Genomic DNA, 27467 nt, shown 5'->3' with positions numbered 1-27467 from the left:
CCAGAGGCCCAGAACAGCTGGAAGGTACCTTTTAAAGTGGTAAAGAACATTGGACTTCATAATTACCACTGAGTGAGAAAAATGCAAACAGGAAAAGTCAACAATTTGAGGTGCTGTAATTCCAGCTCCTCTGTCAAATCCAGCATACATTCACACTCAAAGCCGTTTCACTGTCTTGCAAATTAGGGAAGTTGGCTATTCCCACTGAAAAGAACACAGGCAGTGTAAAGGACAATAAATGCAGTATCACAACTTAGAAAAGATGAGCTTTCCTCCAGAGTCCATGCTTTCTTAGGAGGAAAGGCTCAATAAAAAAATGCATCATGAAGCTCCTCATGCCAAGAGAAAAACAAAGAGGTGGAACAGCAACTTACAGGAGTGAACAAAGGGAAAACATATGACAAATTATTATGAATTTCTCTAACGCTTTTAAATGCAGAATATGTTTCTGTCTTCATAATGACCCTGTGTAGTAAGTAGTTTCTCATTTTAAAGATGAGGAACTGAGGGTGTAAGAGTGGATTGCCAAAGTGTGAGCTTACGAGGAAGCCTAAGATCTGAATATTCTAATCCAGATTCTACATTATCTGCTAGTGAGATATAGATATCTCAAAAAAGGGAAAGAAAAATGCTTAGGAAACAACTACTCTTCAGATGCAACATGTTGGAAGACACAGATTGCAAAGCCCTCAATGCCAAACAGAAGGTCTCCTGTAGAAAACTAGACAAACTAAAGCCAAACAATTACCTGTGGATGGATTTGCGGCTTGTCACATGTGGCCTCAAAATCCAGCACTAAGAAGTAGTGATACCTCTGTGGGGGAAAGGATGACATTGCTGCCATGGAAGCAAAGCCGTGAGACGCCAGTTTCCCGGTTGTAGTGGAACCGTACCGCTGGGGAAAAAACCGCAGAAGGGAGCGCAGAGTATTCCTCACTCTTGGGAGTAACTTGAGGTGAAGCCTTGCTGCTGTGGTACGGACAAGTGCTACCATTGAACACCTAGCAGCATCTGGAACTTGAGAGAGAGAGAAAGAAGCTGGTGTTACTCCCAGATACACACTTTATAGATCAAAATTTGTATTTCCATGATGGCGGTAAAGTATTTGGGTGGAGAGCTGGAAATTAACTCTTATTAAAACAATATTTATTTAAAATACGTACACCCTGCCATTGAAACAAAGTATCCACAGCAACAACAAAATAACAAGAACAGTAAAAATGCAAGAATCAAATTATTAAAATATCATATAATGCAGTTCAATAAAACAGCAGGAGAAATAAAAACCCTTTATACACCTCCCTTCTCAAATGCTTAACCCCTGCCCCCCAAAACCCTTTTTTAATACTTGCTACCAAATAGTGAAAATAGAGCTAAGAGAGCATCTGGTGAGAACAGTAACCATGAGCAGCCAACACTAAAAGTTACTATGCCTGGTCCAGTTCAGACTCAACAATTGATATGACAAATGGAATAGCACATGGGTCGGCAAACTAAGGCCTGGGGGCCGGATCCAGCCCTATTGCCTTCTGGATCCGGCCCGCGAATGGTCCGCAGTGTGGATTGGTGTGGGAATTCTGATCTAACGCTGTGCCATTCCCCCCCACACACACACATTGCGGCGGTGCCTCCTCCCTCCCTCCTCCTGGCTTCTCCCCACCCTGCCTAGAGGAGGAAGGGGGCTGGGCTTTGTTGAGCCGCGGTTGGCTGAGTGCCATTTTAAGCAGCCCCTCTCTGGAGCCAGCCCTTTCACACCGCTCATCGTCTGTCCGCCACCGCCAGCCCCTGCCACTCGCAAGGCACAGGTAAGCAGCCACTGGGGCTCATCCAGTGCTGTGGAGAAGGGAGGGGGAGAGTCGTGGGGGGGATTCCCTCCCCCCAAAAAATATAGTTTGGCTGCCCACAAGGTCTGAGGGACCAGCCCTCAGCCCTCTGTGGAAAAAGTTTGCTGACCCCTGGAATAGAATGAGTAGAGTTGCACATAAACTAGGAAAACACATGTTCAGCTCCCTTCTAGAGTATGAAGCTCACAGGGTGACCTTGAAGAAGTCACAATCTCTCAGCCTAACCTATCTCAGAGGATACAATGCAGGGAAGACTATGTACATACAATGAACTCTTTGGAGGAGCAAGGTTGTTGTTGTTTTAAAAAATTTTGCTGCTATTTGGCATCACTGCAAACTATGTATACATATGTTTAATAAACTTTTAAATCATACTGATCAGTGACTACCTTCAGTGCTACTTACTCGTACCATATTTGTGCAGCTTCTATAGCAGTAGCTTATACTACAGATGTCTAAAGACAGCCAACTGTAAGCTTCACCTGTTAACTCATTCTGACCACAAGAGACCTGCATACACATACCTAAGACCTTGGCACTGAACCCTCCTACCCACCCCCAACCAAAAAAAAAAAAATCCTTCTCAAGATGCTTGATCTTCAGCACCTTTCCTAAATGGATCTCCAAGATAAAGTTACAGCCTTGCAGAGGTTTCCTATAATATTGTACCCTGGAATACTGAGCAAGGATTAGAAGAACACTCGGCTTTCCACGTTGAAAGCTCAAACTGAAAACAAAGAAACAGAGTTGAATCCAATGATGCATGAGCAGAGTCTCACTAGTGCAATGACACTTTCCCATCCTCTCCTTGTGTGCCACCAAAATGTGCTCTGGGGGGTTCCCAAACCTCTGGAGCAGATTGGGGGGCGCTGCAGAGCAGAGGAGAGGGCAATTCCATTGCACAACAGAACAACCCTAAACTTTTAAGACCCTTTGAATCATTTGTCTATACTCAAAACTAGCATAAGGTGCGGGATGAAATTATTCAATACCTTAGTATGTTAGACCAAGAACACATCTTAAGTTGGCTGAGTCACCCTTACTAGACCCAACAATACTAACTGAGCAATACCAGCACCACACACACTACCTAAATCCATAGCTTTTCAGTAGGTCTTACTGTGCCATAAAGTTCATCCCCAAAGGCCCTGGCAGGTTAGTGCTAGTTCTTCTCTCCTGCTGATGGAGGCTACTTGCGGTGGAAAACTGCAAAGCTTTAGACCTACCCTCCATTGGTATGTACATTATTCACATCTTCCTGCTGCAAGCAGGAACAGGAAAGACCCTTTGATGACCATTAGGTGGAACAGAAAAGACTTTCCACCAAAAACACAAAGGCGGGAGGCAGAGTCCCTTGCAAACATTAGGGTTATTTATACAACAGACACCAACTGCTCCTCTGTACCCGTTAGTCCATCAGGTAAATAATGCACGTGCCAAAATACACACTTAATGAGGTAAATAATATGCCTTAAAGAAGAACTAAAGCTGTATTTACCTGCGAGACCAGTGAAGGGCCAGATTAGAAGATAATTGAAGATGAGCAGGTCAGGTAAATACACATTTTATAACCTTCACACAGAAGGATTTTTGGTTAGAGAGATGCACTCACATGCACACAGAAAGGTTAAAGACTGGGCCACTTTGCAAGTGGAGATTTTTACAGAATAGGCTGGTTCACACTGTGGTGAATTAGCACCGGGGGAGGGGGAGAGAGAAGAGGGGAAATAGCAGAAGTGAAAGATGTTGCTTCCATAAAGCAATGGACCAAGCCTCGGAAACTGGAAAGCCAAGCTACAAAAATAATAAGCAGCTGCCCTTGTAGCCTAACATTATATTTATCCTAGAGGTTCCTTGCCATAACTACCATCTTTCCATCTAGCGCCTTTTATTGTCATTAATAAATACATTACAGCCAAATAGAAGTTAGTAACAGTCACTTCCAACCCATCATAGAGTAACATGTATTTGAGAGAGACGCCTTTTAAATCTTCAAAGCTGCCAAGCTGTGTAGCTGTAGGGCTATCAGGCAGATGTAATGCTCTGGAGTAAAACAGCTTCGCTAATATTTTACTGTGGCAAAACCCAGGCCCTCGCCAACTGTACAGGGAAGTATACAGAACAGCAAGAGCCATTGTATCAAATATTAAAATATATCCAAGAAATGCATGCAGCTGTACCCAGCACCCAGCCACACATGCTTATTTCATATATATATACACCTCTTACACATAAATAAATTTTCATGAGCATGAGCAATTATAACCCTATTTTAGAATCTAGCTCTGTGATTCGTACAGGGGCTAAGACAAATTGCCCCTTTCCCAGCCAGTAACATGAAACAAGTTTAACTGATACCTTTCTTATTGAATTGAGATGATGGGATGTCTCCCAAACCTATTCATGTGTAAGGCTTCCACAAACAACTGCTTTGCTTCATATTCTTATATATGAAGCCTGCACCAGAGCTTGCCATCCTCAAGGGAGAAGAATCTCAGTCATGGAAGAAAAGTAAAGGGCAGAAGTCCATAATAATCACACATATCCAGTGCTTATTTTCTTGAAAGAGAAGTGTCAGGGTTCATATCTGTCTGGATATCCATCTTCTAATATGGAACCCCTGCTCCAGCTTTCAGATTCATGATATACCATGGGGTGGGAGGACCGTGGTTCCTTTTGGGTTAAGGGAATTCATTCTACATGGGCTGAGAATTCTCCTTCATCACCATTTAACTTCACAAGTTCTAAAGTACTGCTTTTAAAGCAAGTGCCAGCACTCATTGCACAGATTCAGAGGGGAGGAGTTGGATGAAATTAAGAAATGCCCATGAGAAAGAGCACACAAATGGCAATACTGACATTAAGACTTCAACAAGCTACTTTAGAGAAGGGAAGCAGCAATAACATCCCAGCAGTAACTGTCTCTATAACAGCCCCAAACTTTGAAGAAGCTTTTTTCCCCAGAAGCCAGCTCATATGCCATTTTAAACTAAATTTCAGTGTTCATGCACATCTCCTCAGACTCACGAAGTGGCATCAGTCCCCAGATACCATTCTGATTCTGAACAGTTGGTGTGGTACTGACTAAGGGTGGGTGGGTGGGTGTGGGTGTGTAGGATCCCAAGTTCAAGCTGGGAGGATAAGAAACATTAACAAAATCTGTGTGTCATAGTCTTTTTTGAAACATGTGTGTTCTGCAACCTGTATAAACTCTGACTTGGTTTGGGCCTGCCTGGTGCAATTTGGCCCATGAGGCTATTTCCCTCAAAGCAACACCAACCCACCCAGCAGCTGATATTGCTGGTGGCATCAGCTGGTGGGCGGGACTTCCTTAAAAAGCATGCTCTGCCCTGATCCCTTCAACCTCCAAAAAGGATCAGCATGGAGCAAGCTTTCCAAAGAATCAGCAAAAGCAGGTAGACCCAATTTTGTCTTCATCACTGTGCAACAGAGCAGTCACTGCCAGAGTTGGTCACCAGCACTGCCAGAGACTGTTCCATTGCACAGCAATGAATAAACAGGTGATGTTTTGCAGCACTCTTTGAAACAGTCTCCTCCCTTTCCCTTTAAAGACCACTGGAGCAGTGCTTCAAAGAGCACCTGCTTAAGGGCAATCCCCACCCTCCCATGCTCAGATGGGATTGCAGGGTCTGCCTTAAAACAGGTGCTCTTTGCAAATGTTCCCCACTCCCTTAAAGAGTGCTCCAGCGATCTCTAAAGTGGGGATGAAGCTGCTGCAAAGAAGAGTTTCCAAACACTTTTCAAGTGTCTTCACCATTCCTTTCAAGTGCTGATTGCCACAGGTGAAAATCACATAAAGGGGGGGGCATGGCACAAGACTAGGGGGCCACAGAGGGAAGTGAAGAAAACAGAGAAGTGACTGAGAAAAGAAAACAGAAAAGAAAACAGAAAACAGAGAAGTGAAGTATTTGATAGAATGAGATTTCTGTTGTGCAAATTATTTACGCAGCCTAACGCGGAATCGCCTTAACATAATGGACAGAGGTGATCTTTAGTTATCCCTCACAGCAATAGAACAAGATATAAAAAAAGCTTGTTTCTGGTCATCAAGCACAAAGGTCACATTGATCAAGAAATACTTAATAGTATAATTTTTATGTAATTGTATTTTGTACTAATTATAAAAATTATAAACAAAACATGTTCTATTTACAAACAAAACATTTATATGGTTAGCTTTCTACCAGTAGGATGGGGGAACCACAGGAAGGAAACAAGGTCGGAAGAGGGTCATGGTCCGGAAAAGGTTGAGAAACACTGATTTATAGCTTGTCAGTTGTCCAGGAGAGCTAAACCACAAGCCAAGATTTGGATAACACAACAAGACAAGCCATGGTTTAGCAGAGCATGGCACAGTAGAGGAACTGGGGAGAAGCAATGCAGCTGAGATCTCCTCTCCAGAAGCTGACACATTAGAGCTTAGCCATGATTTGGCTTAGCATGACATGTGAACTAGATCTCTCTCTCTCCCTATCTCCCCATCATGAGTCACGGGGAAGGAAAATGAACTATTCAGGGACCTGAACACCTATCCTCCGACAACAGAAAATCCAGTTTAAACTCACTCATGCAGTTCCCACAACTTCATCAAGCATCGTTTCATGTTTTCAACCTGTCACAGGTTCAATATCTATAATTTCTTCAGTAAATAAATGAAAGCTGAACTTCTGAGTTTTCAAAAGATCATTAAGAAATAAAATGAAACATCATCTAGATAAACACACAGAGAGAATGACGTTTTTCCTGCATGTCAAGGGTCAGATTATAACCTTTGACTGAGCAAAGCATCCCAACTGGCCAGTCATGTCAATATTTCATATATATTCTCCAACTATTACTACTCCATGTTGCTATAAAATATGGCTAGGCATCATGAAGTACTTTAACAGAGTCAGTGTGTGTGACATGGAAAAATGTACAACATTCAAACACCCAATAACTCGGGAAATATCCACCTGGAGGAGTGCAAGATAAGACATTTATAGACCATTACAGATTATAGAAACTTGTCCATGATTTCATCTCCTGCTATTGGTAACTTTTTCTTATGAAATACTAGAACGCTTTAAAAAAAGAGGAGGGGTTAGTTTGCTCAATACATTCTGGCACCTAGGGCAAGTTTGTCTGTGTTCTTGGTCACTAGTACTGTATATCATACAAATAATCCTCTCATTTTTCTATTGATCGGAAAGAAAAGTACCATATGTCCCTAATCAACAGCTCCTTTCAGATGTTGCCTCCACAAGTAGACTAAACATGTGAAGAGGAGTCTTGCAACTGCCAGTCTCACCTCCAATGCACCCCATTTTCCCTATCCCCATCCTCAACTCATAAAGGTAGGTGCACAAGAGGGGCTGCCTACCCTGTATAGACGTAGGCACTCCACATACTGTGGAGGGTTTCCAATTGCATTGAGCATGTTCACACATACAGTTGTACAGATGATGGTGCCCCTTCTCGGATCTTTAGCCCTATGCACAAAGCCTGTATGTGGAGCCAACATGTACAGTTACACGCCCCACATTGACTCTGTGCATTGAGGGAACATGCCAAAGGAACTAATAGCATGTGCATATTTAAAGCATTTTTATACATTTCAGGAACTAGAAATTTCACAGATAAGAAAAATGAAAATTATATCTGATTCAGATGTTGAAAGGTGCTAATAATGTAGATGTGCCTGAGGTTGAGGTACTATGTAAATAACAGAAATTTACCCACCCACTCTTCTCAAAATAAATGAGACAAGCTTTTTAGAACACAAATATATCAATCCAATAAAATATTGAAGATAATTTAAAAGTATTTCAGAAATATTTTACATTTGAACATGGCAACACTGGGGTGTGATGAGCCATTCCAGTTGGCTGCATTATTAATTAATAATGATGTGATAATAATTAATAAAAAATAGACTGCTAGAAATATTAAGAGGATACAATATCTTAGCTATAGAAGACACAGGTTCGTGTGTGTGTGTGTGTGTGTGTGTGTGTGTGAGAAAAAACGGTCAGAGCTGAGGCCCATGATAGCCTCCACACACTGTAGGTGAAATTAACTTGGCACTTCCAATTGTTCTAGAAAGTTACCTGACCAAAATAACTACCTAAAGATTCATGAAGATTCACTTAAAGCTTAATTATATTTTGTATTTTGATATCCCTGTAGAACAGAAGCAATATTGTATTGAAATTGGAGCTTGCAGGAGCTGGGAGATTTCCCTTCTTTGGCAGGAGGTAGCGATTCAAATGTATTAATATCCCATTTCACATATTCCAGGGCCAAGCTCTGGCACAGAAACCAGGTTGCAGGAACTAAGCCCTGGTAAACTCTGGCTCAATTGAGCTCTGATACTAAGCTAGATGGTGTGACCCAGGAAGGCACCACTTATGCTGCATTATGTTCCCAGCTGCACTACACTGTTTGCCAAGGGGCTACTGGGAAGCCCTGGCACCAAGGCTGCTACACAGCTTGGATATATCAGAGGAAAAAGTAATCGAAATAGGGACTGTGTGTGTGTGTTTGTGTGTACACATGCACATCCATCCCCAAGAGAAAGAAGAGGGGGAAACAAAGGCAGACAATGGCAGGGAAGAGAGACCTCACCTGCCCCGTGAGAAATGCTTAATGCCTGCCTTGCAGTTACAAAGTACAAACAAGCAATGAATGATACTCAGGCATGCAACTAATTTTTGCAGTGAGACATGTTAGCCTATGAATCTTCGTTTTATGGGATGTTTGTGCATAATACTAATATTTAAATTTTACAGGCAAGTGTAATTAAAACAAATCAAACCCATGCATGGGCATAAATGAGACAGATTATTCCAATAGCTGGTTTTCAACAAAAAACCACACCAACCCAGATAAATTCATACAACAGTCAATCATTGGCGTTTGTTGGCACCATTCTGTAGCCAAGTGCTGCAAGGTTGTTGTTCTTTTGTGTAATTTACTAAGGTTATATGCCCTTTTCTTCTTTTTGGTCCTGTCACCATTAAGTCCAATGAGGCAGCATATTGCATCTTCAAAATATACACCAATCCAAAAGCAGCACCTTCATTCCATCCCCATAATACAAGATCATATTTGCACTGTAGTGTGTACAACCTCTAAACTGTTGCTTTATACATGAGATAACCCACCCATTAAAAGATTCTGGGTCTCAGCCTGAGGGCAGTTTGTGATGCACACGGAAACCGACCAGTTGCAAAAGCTTGCACTGGTATGCCAAGAGCTGGAAGCATCCTATGCCAGAAAAAGTCCATGGATGCAATGGAAAAACCAGCATTCACTTTGTAGGGATGTAAGGCCATAACAGCCTTCTCAGGGGTAAGCCTTTCACTTCACCTAGCACTTTCAGAGGGACATGTACCTACATTTCTACACTGGCAACATTGTCACAGTAGGAAAGCAATAAATGAAGCCCAAGTCCACTTCCACTAATCTCCATTCAAATTGCTTTTTTTCCTTTTTTTTTAATTTTATTTAAATAATAAAGCAAAAACAGAACACTAAAAGAAGAAAAAGAAATTGAAAAAAAGTTCAAAAACATCGAAAACATACTTATTGCATATTACTCCCCCTACCCACCCGCAGCTTCCCTCCACCACAATTCAACTTCTTTAAATCTCTATAAAATTTCTAATATGTACATCATATTAGCTCCACCTATAAAAGGGGCTTCATCACCACCATCGAGGAAAAAATGTATATATTAAAACATTAAATTCAGAATGTTGTGGTGGTTTCAGAACTCAAAGTGTTCAGAATATTTTTTTTTAAAAAAATCAGATAAAGAAGGAAAAGAACAGAGGGTTATGGAACAAATGGATGTATGACCATGGTGCCATAACGTCCTCTCCTGCTTTCTCCTTGTGGCAGGAACAAGTGTGCCTCTGTTAGGATAACTAACCTATGGTGAAAATTAAGATAGAGACTCAGTCTGTCAGGAAGGATTAAATCATCTTCATTTATATGCTAGGGTGTATGGTGTAATACCTCTGGTGGAGGACATGTTGTGCTCCTTCTGGGGTAGTTTCTCCAACTTTGGTCCCCACCCTGCACTCACCTGTGGCTCCTAGAAGCTGTCAGCATATGACAGCAGCCACACTCCAGGAAAGGGCTTTGACTGGCCGGCTAAGCAAGGTGAGGGCAGTCGATGGGTCTCAAACTCCCAATGAGTTAGGGTCTTCCCCTGCATGCAAAGACAGTCTCTGGCAGATTGAGCAGACGAGACCAATAGTGGGTCCAACAGTCAAGAAGGTGGTTTCTGCATGTGCTGTAGAGGGAAGTGAGGGGCAGATGGGGCTCATCAACCTAGGAAGGTAGCCCATCTAGGAGAAAGAAAACTCTGATCCTAATCCACCTCTGCCTTGCAGAAGAAAAGACTGAGGAGTGAACCCTACACAAATCCAAAGTGGAGTCCTTAAGAGGGTTGGATGGCACCTTGTATGCCTTCTTCCGGCAACTCCTTCAGCCAAGCTGGTGTCAAATGTATTGCTCTGCTTTCCTTTGGTCCACATCAGTGAGACCAAGAGGGGGGTTTTGTTGTCTGGGCAGCCCAGGACCTCCATACACACTGCCCAGGCTTGTGCCCCAGAGAGGTCACTTCGGTGCTGCTAAACCAGGTTTGACTTCACCCCCAAAGGTGCACTCCACTGTCTTATGCCAATAGTATTCTGAACCCATAAAGCCTACAGTCCAGTTTATACTTAAACACATCTTGAGTGTATTTGAAAAATGTACTCATTAGTATGATGACTGAATGCAGTTAAACTGGTTTAGTGAGACATGAACAAGCCTAGCCTCCTCTTAGTTTTGCACATTGCCTCCTTCCCACATGTACAGGATGTTCTGAGGAGAACTTCAAAAGCTTTCACTTCTATTTTTGAATAACCATAGCTTATCATGACATTTGCACCCAACAAATTGTGGTCATTCTTAACTATGGCTAGTTTCAGAGAAGCTAACTTCAAACCAAATTTCCTGAAGCTGGTTTACTTGAAACTAGCCACAATTAAGATTAACCTCCATTTGTTGTGTTTGGATGGTTAATTAAAAGAAGGAGAGAGAGCAGGAACCCAGGAGAAATCTAGGCTCATGGATGTCACACTAAACATAGGTTAGTGCAAGAGTAGGGAACCTTTTTCAACCCTTGAGTCAAGCCGTTAAGTCTCATGCTCTAGCGACCAAGCTATCTTACTGTATCTAATGAAGATTCAGTGAAACCAGTGTTAGAAACTCGGATATATAAGCTAGGCGCCAAATGGCTCCTTAAACCAGGATTACAGTCACCAAAATGGAATGTCTATTGCCATTTTGGGGCCAGGTGGTTCAAAAGATGTATTTTTCAATATGACTTTTTGGTTCCTGAAATTCATTCTGATTGTGCAGATAAAATATAAGAGATGCAATTCTACAGAATGTGTTGTGTGTGAAAACAGTCCAGATCCAAGGATGGTGGAGATGTCAGGCACCATCCTGGTCCCTGGGCACCTTCACTTGGTCACAAGTGGCCAATAGCCAGGTGCAAAATGCACATGGTGAATTTTGAACACTGAGTGAAATCCACAGGTGCTAATCTTAGCTTCAGGGTGCAGAACTTTTTTGGCCCAGCAGACCAGATATTTATCTTCCTCCACTGCCACAGGCTGTGCTCAGTGCTTCCCAAGCAGAGGGCTTGCGAAGAACTTTGCACAGAGCTTCTGAACTGCCCGACAATCAGCATACCTGTCAGTCAGCTCAGGACAGCAATACCTCAAGGACTGCCTCTATCCATATGAACCTACCCAGACACTGCAATCATCATCTGAGGCCCTTCTCCGTATGCCTCCTCCATAAGAGGTCTGCAGGGTGACAACACGAGAACGGGCCTTTCCTGCAGTGGCTGCCTTGCTGGTGGAATGCTCTCCCCAGAGAGGTTTGCCAGGCAAAAATATTCCTCTTCAACCAGGCTTTGGGCTGATTAATATTCTACGGCCTTTTAAATGTTTTTTTTTGGGGGGGGGAAGCTACTGGTTTGTGGGGGAGGAAGTTGTTCTCATTTTATTACGTATTTTGTGTTTTTTATCTTATATTTTTACATTGTGAAACTGCCCTGATATCTAAGGTATACTAAACAAATACATAAATAAAATAAAAAAATAAGTCATATAAATGTAAATATGGCTTGCCCAAAATAGTCTCATAGGCCAAATGGGGAGGAATGGTGAGCCAAATTTCACCTGCACGCCTTATGTTACCCCAACACAAAATACTGGATCCATGCACAATTTATATTTTGTCTCTTGATGCAGACAAGATTCCCTACATCAAAGAAACTATGTGTGTACCATAATTAATAGAGCCAAAATGAAGCTAGGCATTAAAATGTTCTCTTAAGGAACAAAACCAAATGTGAAATCCTTCATCCAAAAGAGGTATTAGAACAGGATTCAGCTGCACGGGGGGGGGGGCGGTTAGAGAAGAGGTCCAACATCGTTATTCTAACAGCTTGGTAAACCTATATGAATATTCCTAGCTGATCACATTTATTTTCTTTTTACTAAAACAGGTTTCTGCATCTAGTTATACAGTCCAGATTCCAGTAACTTCCATTATATGGCACAATCCTACATATAGCTATGGGCCAAAATGGCTAACTACCCTGGTTTAGAGTTAGTATAGAGGAATAGCAGGGCATCTGTGCATTTAACAGCTGTGTGGCAGGCAGAAATTCTAGTGTGGAAATACAATTGTGGGGAAAGCCTCAACTAATGGCATTCTGTCTGACATCTTAGCACTTGTATGTGACCCCTAATTTATTTGGCCCCTCTGTACCACCTGCAAAGTGATCACTGGTTTGCCTATGATAAACATGCAAATTTTATGGAAATCAATGGCCTCTTGCCAGTAAGTTGGAGGGACTAAATAACATGCAGTGTACTAGGTACAGAAAACCCTACAGGCACCCATGAGCCATATTTTGAATAAGTGAATCATGATGGTCAAAGGAGAGAATTCACTGAACATTTTATATGCAGGAAATGTAGAACTGACCTACTGTAAAGCAATAGAATAGGTAAGTAAATATTCCATCCTATAACTGAAGAAGAAGTTTTTAAATAAAAACTTTATTTAAAAAATCAACTTAGCTTCGGGTATGCTTGGAGCATATCTGAAACCACAGGTTTTCTTACCACTCCCCAGTGAGCCATTCACTTAACAACTTTTGGCACATTGATTATTTTTCAAACAATATAATGAGCAAAATCTCACATGCCAAACTTACATACAAGTGTCCTGAGCATTAAAAAGGACTACAAAAAATGTTTTAAGTAACACTACAAAAATAGAAAAATGTCTCACAAGGCAACTATTTTCAGAAACTCCCTAACAAAACTCCTCCTCCTAGCCACCCACTATCCCATTTGATATAAAGTACAACTCAGTTAACCATGTCTCTGCTAGATCCTCAAGACAAACCTGTGTAGATTTCAAATTGTGCTGTAGAGATCCCCGAAACTTTTCATAAATTCCCAATGACAAAATCAATAATGAAAGCTAAGCTTTCCTGAAGCACAGTATACCCACAACTGTTTATTAAGTGTTGGTGCATTCTGGAGTGTGTTCTCAGCTCGTGTAGAATGATTGCAAGGCCCAACTAGATTGTCCAACACCACACACAAAGTGTGCGACTAAACACACAATCCAGCTACAGTGGTACCTCGGGTTACCAACACTTCAGGTTACAGACTCCGCTAACCCAGAAATAGTACCTCGGGTTAAGAACTTTGCTTCAGGATGAGAACAGAAATCACGCAGCAGCAGCAGGAGGAGGCCCCATTAACTAAAGTGGTGCTTCAGGTTAAGAACGGACCTCCAGAACGAATTAAGTTCTTAACCTGAGGTACCACTGTACTCTACAACACACAAAGATATTCTTCAGCAAACAAATTAATGTGGGAACAAACTCTGGAAGCCACTGAACTAGAGGCAACACCACAGAAGCCTGGCAATGGTATTGAAGAAATCTAATTCAAGAATCATGGCAAGCTAGAAAGAATGCTAACTCATACCTCTCCATCAATATATCAATACAGTAGTACCTCGGGTTAAGAACTTAATTCGTTCTGGAGGTCTGTTCTTAACCTGAAACTGTTCTTAACTTGAGGTAGCACTTTAGCTAATGGGGCCTCTTGCTGCTGCCATGCCGCCACTGCACGATTTCTGTTCTCAACCTGAAGCAAAGTTCTAAACCTGAGGTACTTTTTCTGGGTTAGCGGAGTCTGTAACCTGAAGCGTCTGTAACCTGAAGCGTCTGTAACCCGAGGTACCACTGTACATGCATTTCTATGTGAGATTCTTATAAATGGAAATGTGGCAAACAGGGTACACTGTGAAGGCAAGCACTGACAGAGTGCTCCTCCCAACAATGTTTTACTCAGAAAGACATCTCACTCAATTCGACAGGATTGAATTCCTGGTAAATGGTTTAAGATTGCAGCCTAAATGTGCAGTGGCAGGCTCCTTGTCCTTGTCTTTCTCCAAAAGTATACTTCCCCAAAGTCCACACTTTTATATATTTTAATATCTACCACCTATCCATGCTTCTACTCCTCAGTTACTGGTGCAAGTTATGCATGTGTGTGAATATAGATTAAATGGTTAGTTTTTTCCAACTCTAGAATTCCATGGAACACCTGCAGCTGTATCAAATACAACCCTTCCAATATTTAAAAAGAAATAATTTAATTAACAACCCCAATCTACCTATCCCCCCAATTCCTCCTGTCACTACAGTCCATTGCCTTAGATTCTGGCTTGGTCTCTACCAGATCTCAATTCTCAATGCATCCATACCTGACATAACCCAAACATAGCATCATCACTTCTGACCCAAGTCTTAATTCTATACTGGCACACCTCTCTTGCCTCACTCTTCCAACTCCAGCTTTTCTCAACCTTGGGTCCCCAAAATGTTGTGGTACTACAACTCCCATCATCCCTAGGCAGCAAGACCAGTGGTCAGGGATCAAGGGAGTTGTAGTCCAGCAACATCTGGGGACCCAAGGTTGAGAAAGGCTGAACTAGATCCCTTGTGCAGTATAGGAACAACCTATAACCCACTTAAACCAAATCCCCTTGCTTCCAACCCCTGGCCCAATGCAATCTGCCCTCTAGATCGGATATACCCTCGTGTCTCAACACTACAAGAAGATCCTAGGCACAGGAAAAAATACTGCACCAAAGGCATCCAGCCCCCTCCCCGCAAACCACGGCATTGCTACTCCGTGTTCGCAGTCTCCTATGCAAATTCCTATATGCTCAAAGGCACGCGAGCACACACCGGCTAGCACAGGCCCAGCACCCCCCAATGCACCTTTGCCAGCCAGGCCTTACTGGGTTCTCCCTTGCATCTACCTCAGCCCATCCCCCCACTCGATCTTGGTAACTCCGTTTCCCAAGCGCGTCCCGCCCGCGCTGACAGGGGCACCGGCGCCCCTTGATCCAAATACTTGGTGAGATTCCCTCAGCCCATCGCTCCAGGCCGAGCTCTGCCGCCCAATGCCGCCTGCTCAGCTCCCCCAACCCTGGCCGTAGGGCCCAAGCGGGCCCTTAAAGCCCCATCCAACACGCCCCTCAGCTCCACGTCCTTTAGCTATCTCCCTATCTAGCGACACCCGACACCCCCGCCCCCCAGGACGGCCCCGGCCACCCCCATCCCTCAGCACCACGAGTCCCCAACAGCAACCACTCACCTTCGCGCCCTCTGACCCTCGAACTCGCTCTAAGCGGCAGCCGTAGCAACCAACCACAACTGCGGTTCCCGCCCTAAGGGGCGGGATTCATGGATTCGGACATGCGCACACTGAGTTTGCCGCGCGCCGCTCTCTCCTGTGGCATCATGGGAAATGTAGTTTTCAGACCTTTCAGCAAGGCGGGGAGGCGGAGATGTGTCTGGCTGGAAGCATCCCGGAGCTCGCCCTTCCAGAGAAGGCAGGAACCCTTGGAATCATAGAATCATAGAATCATAGAGTTGGAAGAGACCACAAGGGCCATCGAGTCCAACCCCCTGCCAAGCAGGAAACACCATCAGAGCACTCCTGACATATGGTTGTCAAGCCTCTGCTTAAAGACCTCCAAAGAAGGAGACTCCACCACACTCCTTGGCAGCAAATTCCACTGTCGAACAGCTCTTACTGTCAGGAAGTTCTTCCTAATGTTTAGGTGGAATCTTCTTTCTTGTAGTTTGGATCCATTGCTCCGTGTCCGCTTCTCTGGAGCAGCAGAAAACAACCTTTCTCCCTCCTCTATGTGACATCCTTTTATATATTTGAACATGGCTATCATATCACCCCTTAACCTCCTCTTCTCCAGGCTAAACATGCCCAGCTCCCTTAGCCGTTCCTCATAAGGCATCGTTTCCAGGCCTTTGACCATTTTGGTTGCCCTCCTCTGGACACGTTCCAGTTTGTCAATGTCCTTCTTGAACTGTGGTGCTCAGAACTGGACACAGTACTCCAGGTGAGGTCTGACCAGAGCAGAATACAGTGGCACTATTACTTCCCTTGATCTAGATGCTATACTCCTATTGATGCAGCCCAGAATTGCATTGGCTTTTTTAGCTGCCGCGTCACACTGTTGGCTCATGTCAAGTTTGTGGTCAACCAAGACTCCTAGATCCTTTTCACATGTAGTGCTCTCAAGCCAGGTGTCCCCCATCTTGTATTTGTGCCTCTCATTTTTTTTGCCCAAGTGCAATACTTTACATTTCTCCCTGTTAAAATTCATCTTGTTTGTTTTGGCCCAGTTCTCTAATCTGTCAAGGTCGTTTTGAAGTGTGTTCCTGTCCTCTGGGGTGTTAGCCACCCCTCCCAGTTTGGTGTCATCTGCAAATTTGATCAGGATGCCCTTGAGTCCATCATCCAAGTCGTTGATAAAGATGTTGAATAAGACCGGGCCCAAGACAGAACCCTGTGGCACCCCACTAGTCACTCTTCTCCAGGATGAAGAGGAACCATTGATGAGCACCCTTTGGGTTCGGTCAGTCAGCCAGTTACAAATCCACTGAGTGGTAGCATAGTCAAGACCGCATTTTACCAGCTTCTTTACAAGAATATCATGGGGCACCTTGTCAAATGCCTTGCTGAAATCAAGGTAGGCTACATCCACTGCGTTCCCTTCATCTACCAGGCTTGTAATTCTGTCAAAAAACGAGATCAGGTTAGTCTGACATGACTTATTTTTCAGAAATCCATGCTGACTATTGGTGATCACAGCATTCCTTTCCAGGTGCTCACAGACTGTTTGCTTAATGATCTGCTCCAGAATCTTCCCTGGTATTGATGTCAGACTGACTGGGCGGTAATTATTTGGGTCCTCTCTTTTCCCCTTTTTGAAAATAGGGACAACATTTGCCCTCCTCCAGTCTGCCGGGACTTCGCCTGTTCTCCAGGAATTCTCAAAGATGACTGCCAGTGGTTCTGAAATCACATCTGCCAGTTCTTTTAATACTCTTGGATGCAGTTCATCTGGCCCTGGAGACTTGAATACATCTAGACTAGCCAAGTATTCTTGTACTATCTCCTTAGTTATTCTGGGCTGTGTTTCCTCTGCTGAATCATTTGCTCCAAATTCTTCAGGTCGGGCATTGTTTTCTTTATCGGAGAAGACTGAGGCAAAGAAGGCATTGAGGAGTTCAGCCCTTTCTGTGTCCCCTGTTTGCATTTCACCATCTTCTCCTCTGAGTGACCCCACTGTTTCTTTGTTCTTCCTTTTGCTACGAACATACCCATAAAAGCCTTTTTTGTTGCTTTTAACCTCTCTAGCAAGCCTGAGTTCATTCTGTGCTTTAGCTTTTCTGACTTTGTGTCTACACGTGCTGGCTATTTGTTTGAATTCCTCTTTGGTGGTTTCCCCCCTTTTCCATTTTTTGTACACATCCTTTTTTAATCTTAACTCAGTTAAAAGTTCTTTAGATAGCCACCCTGGCTTCTTTAGGCACCTTCCATGTTTCCGTCTCATTGGTATTGCCTGAAGTTGTGCTTTTACTATCTCCCTCTTAACAAACTCCCAGCCATCATGAACTCCCTTTCCTTTTAGTATTACTGTCCATGGGATCTCACCCAGCACTTCCCTAAGTTTTATGAAGTCGGCTTTCTTAAAGTCGAGAAATTGAGTCCTAGTATGCTTGGCTGCTCCTTTCCGCTGTATAGTAAACTTCAGAAGAGCATGATCACTCGCGCCTAATGATCCTTCCACTTCTACCCCACTAACCAGGTCATCAACATTGGTTAGGACCAGATCTAAAATGGCTGTTCCTCTTGTAGCTTCTCCCACTTTCTGGACAATGAAGTTGTCTGCAAGGCCAGTGAGGAATCTGTTTGACCTTATGCTCTTGGCTGAGTTTGACATCCAACAAATATCCGGGTAATTGAAGTCCCCCATTACTACTATCTCCCTTCCTTTTGCATGCTTGGCCATCTGTTCCAGGAAGGCATCATCTATGTCCTCCGTTTGGCTTGGGGATCTATAGTAGACTCCCACAATGAGGTCACTGTTATTCTTCTCTCCCTTAATTTTGACCCAAATGCTCTCACTTTGGCTTTGAGGTTCTAAATCTTGGATCTCTTCACAGGTATACACATCCCTGACATATAACGCCACTCCTCCTCCTTTCTTGTCTGGTCTGTTTCTCTGAAATAGGTTGTATCCCTCCATTATTACATTCCAATCGTGGGACTTATCCCACCAGGTTTCAGTGATGCCTATTATGTCATATTTAGTTTGCTGTACCAAGAGCTCAAGCTCATCTTGTTTATTTCCCATACTTTGCGCATTAGTGTACAGACATTGAAGTCCATTAATCATTCCCCCGTGTCTCTTATTTAAGGATTTTTTCCTCCCACCACTAGGTCTGCGTGCTGTTTGCTCCATTCGGTCTATGACATTTGGATGATCATCTTCATCAATTGATAGACTCCTACCTTCAGGAGCACTGTCTCCCTCCCCCACATTAGTCAGTTTAAAGCCCTCCTGATGAGGTTTCTGAGATTTTTTGCAAAAACATTCCTACCAACCGTTGTGAGGTGCAGCCCATCGCTTGCCAGAAGTCCATCTTCAAGAAACTGCATTCCGTGATCTAAGAATCCAAACCGTTCCTGTTTACACCATTTGCGAAGCCAGTTGTTCACTTCCACTATTTTTCCCTCTCTCCCTGGGCCACGTCGTTCAACTGGGAGGACAGATGAGATGACAATTTGTGCATTTAATTGCTTCAATTTCCTGCCCAGAGCCTCGTAATCTCTTTTGATCTTCTGGAGGCTATTGCTTGCAGTGTCATTGGTTCCCACATGAACCAAGAGGAAGGGGTATTTGTCAGTGGGTTTTATGATTCCTTGCAGTCGTTCAGTTACATCTTGGATCTTAGCCCCGGGGAGACAGCACACTTCCCGAGACATCTTGTCAGGCCCACAGATCACTGCTTCTGTTCCCCTCAGTAGGGAATCCCCTATCACCACTACACGCCTCCTCTTAGGTCTGGTCGGGGTTCTTCCGTGAGCTGTCCGTTCCAAGGTCGCCTGCACATTCCCTGAAGACTGCCTTTGCTGCTCGTCTTCATATACCTGATCGACTGTAATGAGGGAGAGATCCTCAAATGGAGTCTGCTCTTCGTCTTCCATGCTAGGGGAAAGGACCTCAAAGCGATTGCGTATTTCTAAACAATCAGAGCGAACCCTGGGCCTCCTACTTCTTTGAGTCACGTTTCTCCATATATCTGGCTCCTGTGTTGGTGAACTAGCCTCCTTCTCAGGGGAGTCCCCTGTCTCCTCCTTGGTGGAGACGGTGTGCTCTGTTGCTTCCAAGAAGAGCTCCAGCTCTCTAATTCTTTGGAGCGTAGCTACACGTTCCTCCAGTTGCTGGACTTTGTCTTTTAAGAGGGCAATCAACATGCAATTGCTGCAGGTAAAGCTGCCTGCAACCTTTGGCAAGATGGCAAACATTGCGCAGGAACCACAGGCGACTGCAGCTGTTCCCTCACCCTCCATCTTGAGAAGGTGTCGTTGGGGGTGACTACAGCGGTCCTCCATCATAAAAAGTGTGAAGACAGGACAAATAAATCCCCCCAAATAAACCTATATCTCCCCCAACAAACGTTTGAGACTAGCTCCCCTAAATCTAAAAGATGGATCAAACTGCGCGCGCCGCTAGGCGTGCGCCGCTGCCCTACAAGCTCTGACAAGCTCCTCCCACAGCTAATCCCCTACCTCAACAGAAGCCCTGCCCCCTCTGACCTTTGCACAGAGAAAGCAGCTAATCAGCCACAAGAAACTCACACAAGAAAACCCTTTTTGTTCCTTCTTCAGCCGCTGCTGAATGGAGATTAAAGTTATGGCTCGGAAACTGCTTTTAACACACGGGTTTCATATCATTTATGTGCGCTCAGATTTGTCTTTAGCAAATCTTTTGAATTGTAGATTTCAAGCACTTTGTTTTAATTCAGACATCTCGTTGCAGGACATTTCTCTTTATTGGGGAAAGCCTCACAAAAGTAAGCATATTTAGAATTGGGTTAATAGCCGTTAAAAGCGTGTTATGTGTATTTAAATATATGCTAGTGAATTTTTTTAAAGTTTTATATTTTTGTACTTTAAATATTAACTTTAAAAGTTTTATGTAATGCAAACATAAAGTATGTATATAATAAAGTTTAATTTTAAGCGGGGATAAACCAAGAGTTTTAAATGAATTGTCAAGTCTTGTTCTCCTTGGGATAGCACCCTTTTAGATAAGACAATAGCTCATCCCCATGTGTCAGTGGTTTTGTATTTACACACCTTTATATTTAATGCCCCTTTATTTTCTACCTTTTTTGTAACTTTTCAGTCTAGTAACATTTTAACAGTTTAAAACTGTTGAGCAATACATCCCTTTTACTACTTAATAAGTAAGAGGAAAATATAAAACATATGTAGGATATGTTCCCATTTTTAATGGAAGGTGAGAAGCAGGGTTTTTTGTGGCTACCCACTGAAGATGTGTCTAACCTAGCTTTTAAGACTGCAATCCTAATTATGTCTACTGAGAAGTAAATCCTGTTAAATTCAATAGGGTTTAGTCTCCAGTAAGCAAAGTGAGGATTGCAATCTAATACAGTAGTATTATGTTATATTATGATTTATTTTTGTCCTGTTTTGTGGCCCAAAGGCTCCCAAAGAGGCAACCAGCATATCAATGGGACACACACACACACACACACACACACACACAATAAATACAACACATAAATCAAAATAATCTAAAATAGCAAAATTACCAAATAACCCCCAATCTCACTGGATAGTGCAAATATAGACATGTCTACTCAGAGGTAACTCAAATGGGGCTTATTCTCAGAAAATTGCAGCCTTAAATAGCAATCCTATATATACCCCAACAGGGTGGAACACAACAGTAAATCAACCACAGCATCTGAAACTCTGTAGGCTCAAGGAATCATAGCATTGTAGAGTTGGAAGCGAGCCCAAGGGTCATCTAGTCAAACCCCCTGCAATGCAGGAATCTCAACTAGATCATACATGACAGATGGCCATCCAACATCTGCTTAAAAACCTCCATTGATGGTGTCCACCACCTCCAGAGGGAGTCTCTTCCACTATTCAATAGCTCTTACTGTGAGAAAGTTCTTCTCGATCTTTAGTCTTGATCTCCTTTCTTATAACTGGATTCCACTGGTTTGGGTCCTAGCCTCCGCAGCAGGGAGAAACAAGCTTGCTCCCTATGATAGCCCTTAAGATATTTGAAGATGGCTATCACATCTCCTCTCAGTCTTATCTTTCCCAGGCTAAACATACCCAGCTTCCTCAACCACTCCTCATAAGGCTTAGTTTCTAGGCCCTTTATAATCTTGGTTGCCCTCTGCACACGCTCCAGCTTCTCAATATCCTTCTTAAATTGTTGTGCCAGAACTGGACACGGTACTCCAGGTGTGGTCTGACCAAGGCAGAATAGAGCAGAACTATTACTTCCCTTGATCAGGACACTATACTAGAATAGCATTAACCCACAATGTCACGGAAGACAGGATTCAAGATGATCTTAACAGATTGTAGAACTGGGCCCAAACTAACAGAATAAATTTCAGTAGGGACAAGGGTTTGGGTCTACACTTAGATAGGAAGAAACAGCTGCACAAATACGTTATGAGGCAGAGAGGGGAACCCATAACATAATGTAGACAGAAAGCTAAGAAATGGAGCTTACCTCTCACCTCATTATGTTTGACACACACCCCAAAAAAGAAGACAGAATGGCATTGAGAAATAAAGGGTCTCATTGTTACTTCCGGAAAAACTCAACTCCCTTTCTGTCCATCTGTACACACACAGACCCAGAGGAATAAAGAGGGCTAATGCTGGTAGTAAAGTTCCTGGCATGGTCTAGCGTTCTGCTAGGTCCAGTGTCAGTGTGTGGCACCATGAGGCCAATGCTGCAGCCCCAACATCCCACAAGGCCCACTGTACTCCTTCAAATGTATTTGTTTACACCTTCAGTCATTGAGGGACCTGTGCCTAAACCATCACTACTATCTTAATTCCCCCACAGTGCCTCTAGACTCCTGACCGCTTCAGCTTGTGACTCTACATTCCAGCCCAGAGGAATGAAGATGGTGACAGATGCAGTCTTCTGGTCTGGTGCTCCCCTCAGCACCAGCAATATAACCAACTACATTCCGCTTGGAGAAGACCCATTAAATTAGTGGATCTAATATGATCATGCTTATTGACTTAATTGGGTCTGCTCTGATCAGGACTAGCACTGGATGCAGCCCCTAACGTAGAAGCATATCTTTCAGTAACAGCTTCTTTTCCCCTCTTCCACATCTGAATGTAGCAAGGAGAACAGACGTCAGAAAGGAAAAATGTGGGTTAAAAATATATATACCGCCTTTCAAAATAAAATTATTCCCAGGACAGTTTACATAGTTATTTATTTATTAATTACATTTATATACCACCAGGACTTTTTTCAGCTGCAATTCACTGGAACTTAGTTCTGACACCTCATAGATCGCTCCTATTGCCATTATAAGAGAACAAGGGAGGTGTTCCCTTATACACTTCTTTTTCCAGAAAAATAGTACTGTATACAGTACCACCTTTTCCTCCAAGGAGCTCAAGGTAGAATACAATTCAAACTCCCCCCAATAAAACTACTTAAAATATCATAATCATTTCAACACAGTATTTATTAATTTGTTAAAAGCAATATGCCAAACAGTAGTTCAGCAGAGTACTGAATAGCATAATACCACAAGTTTGTGCTAATTCTGCTTTACTGCTTCACTACTTTCTTATTCCTGATTCTTATATTTTCTTGGTTCTATTTCTGGCATCTATTTTGCAGAGCCTAACCTCTCATCTACATTTTCCATGTAATCACCTTTGATTTTATTCTCAACTTGGCTTGAACCTATGATTCCTGACTGTCTGGCTACTATCTTTGGCCCACTCCTGTTATCTCCATGCTAGGTGCAGTAGTATCTCTAGTTACAATCTGTGTCATACCAGGAAGGGCTAAAGAGGAACAGGCAAACTGAATTAAATGTGGGCAGGGCAGACCAGGCAGTCTGTCATAGGCACTGTCAGTGCATCCTATGTATTGGAAGACATCTAATTCTCTGATCAATGGTTTGGTTTGAGGATTAGGAATGAACTTTATGGGCAGGTGCTCTCTTCTCCCCTCACATTGGTTTGATTAATAGAACTTCCTGATTTGTCAAACATTTTGCTGCACACTGTGGTTTGAATAATCCCTTAGGTAATTCTTTATCTTCCAAACTATAGTTTGTAGGACTGTAGAATGAAATACCTTATTATTTCTATATATCTATCTATATTATATATATATATATATATATATATATATATATATATATATATATATTATTTCTCTTGGAATCCTGGAGGACCTCTGATTAATACATGGGATTTGGCACTCTCAAGAGAGGTTTCATAGGGATTGGCCAGAGCCGTTATGAGGAACTGAAGACCAAAGTGCCAACTATGGCTCTTCTGGATGAAAAATAGAATATGGAGTAACCGTCCTCCACTATCTGAGGCCTCTTAAAGAGGGATTTGTGGTGGGTCCTATATCAAGAAAAGCTGTTAAAAGCACAGGAACTGTGCCAGATTGGGTGCGGGGGAAATCCTCTTGTAGAAAAGGCTTTGTTTTAAAGCAGCTTAATTAAAATTATGCGTAAGGGTTACAACAGATAAAGTTATATGTTCAAGGGGTAATATAATTTGGCAGAATAAGGGCAAGATCTCGTATCTCAACAGCACTCAAGTCAGTGGGAGGGTGAAAAGCAGGGAAAGAGATGGAATAACTTGAAGAGCTTTGTATGCTCTTTGGCAGTTTTGGTCCTATGCTGAGAAATTGGGATGGGATTTAGGAAGCACAGGAAATTGCAACCGATGGCTGCCATTGCCTCAGGCCAGGGTGGTCTGCCATAGGTCCCCCACCAAATTTAGTACTACCCCATCGAGAATTAAACTTAGAGCTCTTCAAGAGCTTCAGCATCAGCCAGAATGGATTACACAACCGTCTTGTTTCTGAAAACAGTTTCCGTATGCCAGCATAATCACTTTGGCTGAGTACAAATATTGTGATGATGTCTGTAATACCCATAAGGAGAAATCTGATATTATGCTATGTTCTGTTTAACAAGTTAATAATGTGTCGGACCAAATCCTTAAGTTCCTAACTTTGCCAGTGGGACTAATTAACCATCTTGGAGGGAATACTAATATTCACAGTGAACATTTTTATATTCTTGTTGTTTCTTGCAACCATGCCTTTAACTGCAATGTGTTTGGCTTAGAGACATTACTTTGAAGATATTTATTGCCTATTTTCTCTCCTCAGTTTTTCTGCTGCTTTAATTTCCACCAAGATATTATAGGAAGTGACATCAGTAATAACTGTCACAGAGGAAAGGTGTTTCTATGTGTTGATGTTAGAAAAAAGATGCAATCCCACAGATCTGTCCAATACCCCTGAGAATGGCTGTAGCATGAAAAATGGAAAAGTCCATATTAGGCCAATACCTTAATTAGACTGATCAAAATATCGCAAAATAATGTGCAAGCCTTTGAGTTCTCCATAACGTCATCAGGTTAGATTGTAAATGGAGAGAGGGGAGAACTGATTTATTTTATGTTCTTCTTGTTATTATTCTGAAATGGAGGTCAATATGAAATATTCAGCAAAGTGAAATACACCTTAAATGGGTAACAAAGACAATCAGGATGAGGATGAAGACTAGTTTTAGAGTAACTAAGTAGGTTCCACTAAATCCATAGTTCCTCTCATATGAGTTGTTGTGGGTAAATGCGTAAAAAAGGAAAAATGGGTCAGGTTGCTAGGAGCCTGAAGGTTGCGAGTGAGAGCAATGCCATATGTACACCACTCCCTGGTTCCATATTCAATCAGGAAAAGAGATTATAATATTTTCTACATCCATAATTATGCACTGAAAGATCAGCATCCACCATTCTTTAGCCACACTGAATCTGAGTACAAAAGGGTGATGGAAGTGCATTGAGGAGTAACTAATCCAAGTTTTTACTTAGACTTAACAAGGGAGATATTAGATTTTTCTCTCTAGAACTCATGCATTTGGTAAAAAGGCTGCTTTGTGACTCTGAGGCTTCAATCCTATGCTCCACTGAACACAGAGGGACTTACTTCCAAGTAAGCGTCTAAAGGATCAGGCTGCAAAATATTGTCCTGTCCAAGGAAAGTGTCTAAACAAATAGATTTTATAACTGAGGATGTGTTTTTTGTTTCTTTTATTTTCAGATATGCCTGAGTTTTCCTTTCTCTGCTGAATAAACTTTATTTTATTTTTAATCAGTACTATTTCTATGTAATCTAATGGTTTCAGCCTAGATACTCATAAGCCATAGCACACTTTTTTTCCTTGTTACCTGATTAATACTGTATGTAGAAGGGCTATTGTGAGACTGGAAATCTTCTTTGAATAATCAAGAAAAGATGCATGGACTTCACATCAGTTCAGCTCCTTCTTAAAACTAGATGTAGCAGTCATAACAAACAAAAGTGTATCCCATAAGAGTCACCTTCTCATTTTCCCATCCTGAGTTACATTCTCAAAACCACAACAGGGAATAGTTATATAGATTTAAATATGTGGTAAAAATATGGCATCTATTTTGTGTCAGAATTGAAACTGGCTAGGCTAATTCTGTACTAAGTCAACCTCAGTCAGGTTATGTTAAGTTTACCAGCTCATCTAAAAGAGCTCTTTAGTCTATGAAGGGATTCCAGAGATATGATAACATCAAGGTATGCCTAACAATATCATAAATTTTTTTGCTTATTTTTGTCATATGTGGATTATGTTGCCTTTCCATTTTTACTCCACGGCTAAAGGCTTCTCAAGAGCACCCTTCTTGTGCAACACAAAGCATAATTGTTGGCCAGCCAGAAGCATGATTACCTCAAATCATAGATATGGGGAGATTTGGTTGGAACCTTCGCCAGGGCTAATTAATTTAACTTGTAAAGTTTGGTTCAAAACTAGAAGGCCCTCCTCTTGGAGATCTTGGGAAGCAGAAAAAAAAGCAAAATACAAAATTGGACCACGTTACCTAAGTGACCGCCTCACCCCATATATTTTGTAAACTAGTCTGAGGTTGTTTTTGTTTTCTTTCTAGAATCAAGCAGTATATAAAGTTTATGAATTAAATAAATATGTGTAATAAATGTATCCCTGCTTGGCAACTTCTCAGATGAGAAGAGTACAACATGCCCCAGAGATGTACTTAGTTTGTACTTGAAACTGAGCTTTTTAGTGTTGCAGCTCCACCACCCAGGAATCAATTCTCAGCTAAAATTAGACAGACACCCAGCATCATTATATTTAGGCACCAACTGATTATTATTTTTAAATAAGGCTTTCATTGTGGTGTGACAGAGTCATAAGAACATAAGGAGAGCCTGCTAGATCTGACCAATGACTCATCTAGTCCAGCATCCTGTTCTCACACTGGTCAACCAGATGCCTATGCAAAGACCAAAAGAGGGATCTGAGAGCCGCAACTCTATCCCCACTTGTGATTCCCAGCAACTGGCATTCAGATGCATACAGCTTCCATCAGAGGAGGACAGTCATTTATGAAATATTATTGTACGTCTGTTTTTATTGTTTGTTTAATGGTCTTAAATTTGCTATTACAATTTTGCTCTCAACATTTCAAGAAACAGGGCTTGAAGAAGTCACATGGTTAACACCCTGAGTAGACCAGCCATTGTCCTAACAAGGGAGGTGACTCCTTTTTTTAATTATGAACTGTTACTGGTTCTGCACGGAGAGGGAGGGAAAGGGAGGGAGGTAGCAGGGAATGACAATATGAATAAATTGTTCCATTATTTCAGGGATGGCCAACCAAGGGATAGTGGATTAGAGGGATTTTATCTAGCCTTGGTGGACCTCACCATCTTGAATCAATATGTGGCACATTTTTGCCAAAATATTAAATCTTAACCAAAGCTGCTCTCAAAAGCAGTGAAAAATGAATAATGTGATTGGAG

General features: G+C 42.3%; 1 protein-coding gene across 3 annotated transcripts in view; it reads right to left on the bottom strand.

Annotated features, from left to right (window-relative positions):
- ERI3 (ERI1 exoribonuclease family member 3) overlaps positions 1-27467 on the bottom strand; it is a 218124-nt gene that overhangs the window by 187443 nt on the left and 3214 nt on the right. For 2 of the 3 annotated variants that reach the window (XM_053392678.1, XM_053392680.1), the window contains exon 2: positions 749-1017. In XM_053392678.1, coding sequence (XP_053248653.1) covers positions 749-1017 — 269 coding nt within the window. Of the gene's footprint in view, positions 1-748; positions 1018-15607; positions 15715-27467 lie in introns of those variants that run through there. The other variant, XM_053392679.1, reaches the window with a different exon arrangement.

This window comes from Podarcis raffonei, chromosome 6 (genome assembly GCF_027172205.1).
Source record: "Podarcis raffonei isolate rPodRaf1 chromosome 6, rPodRaf1.pri, whole genome shotgun sequence".
Taxonomy (NCBI): Eukaryota; Metazoa; Chordata; class Lepidosauria; order Squamata; family Lacertidae; genus Podarcis; species Podarcis raffonei.
Note: the sequence above shows the minus strand (reverse complement) of the source record. Positions and strands in the feature narration are given on the sequence as shown.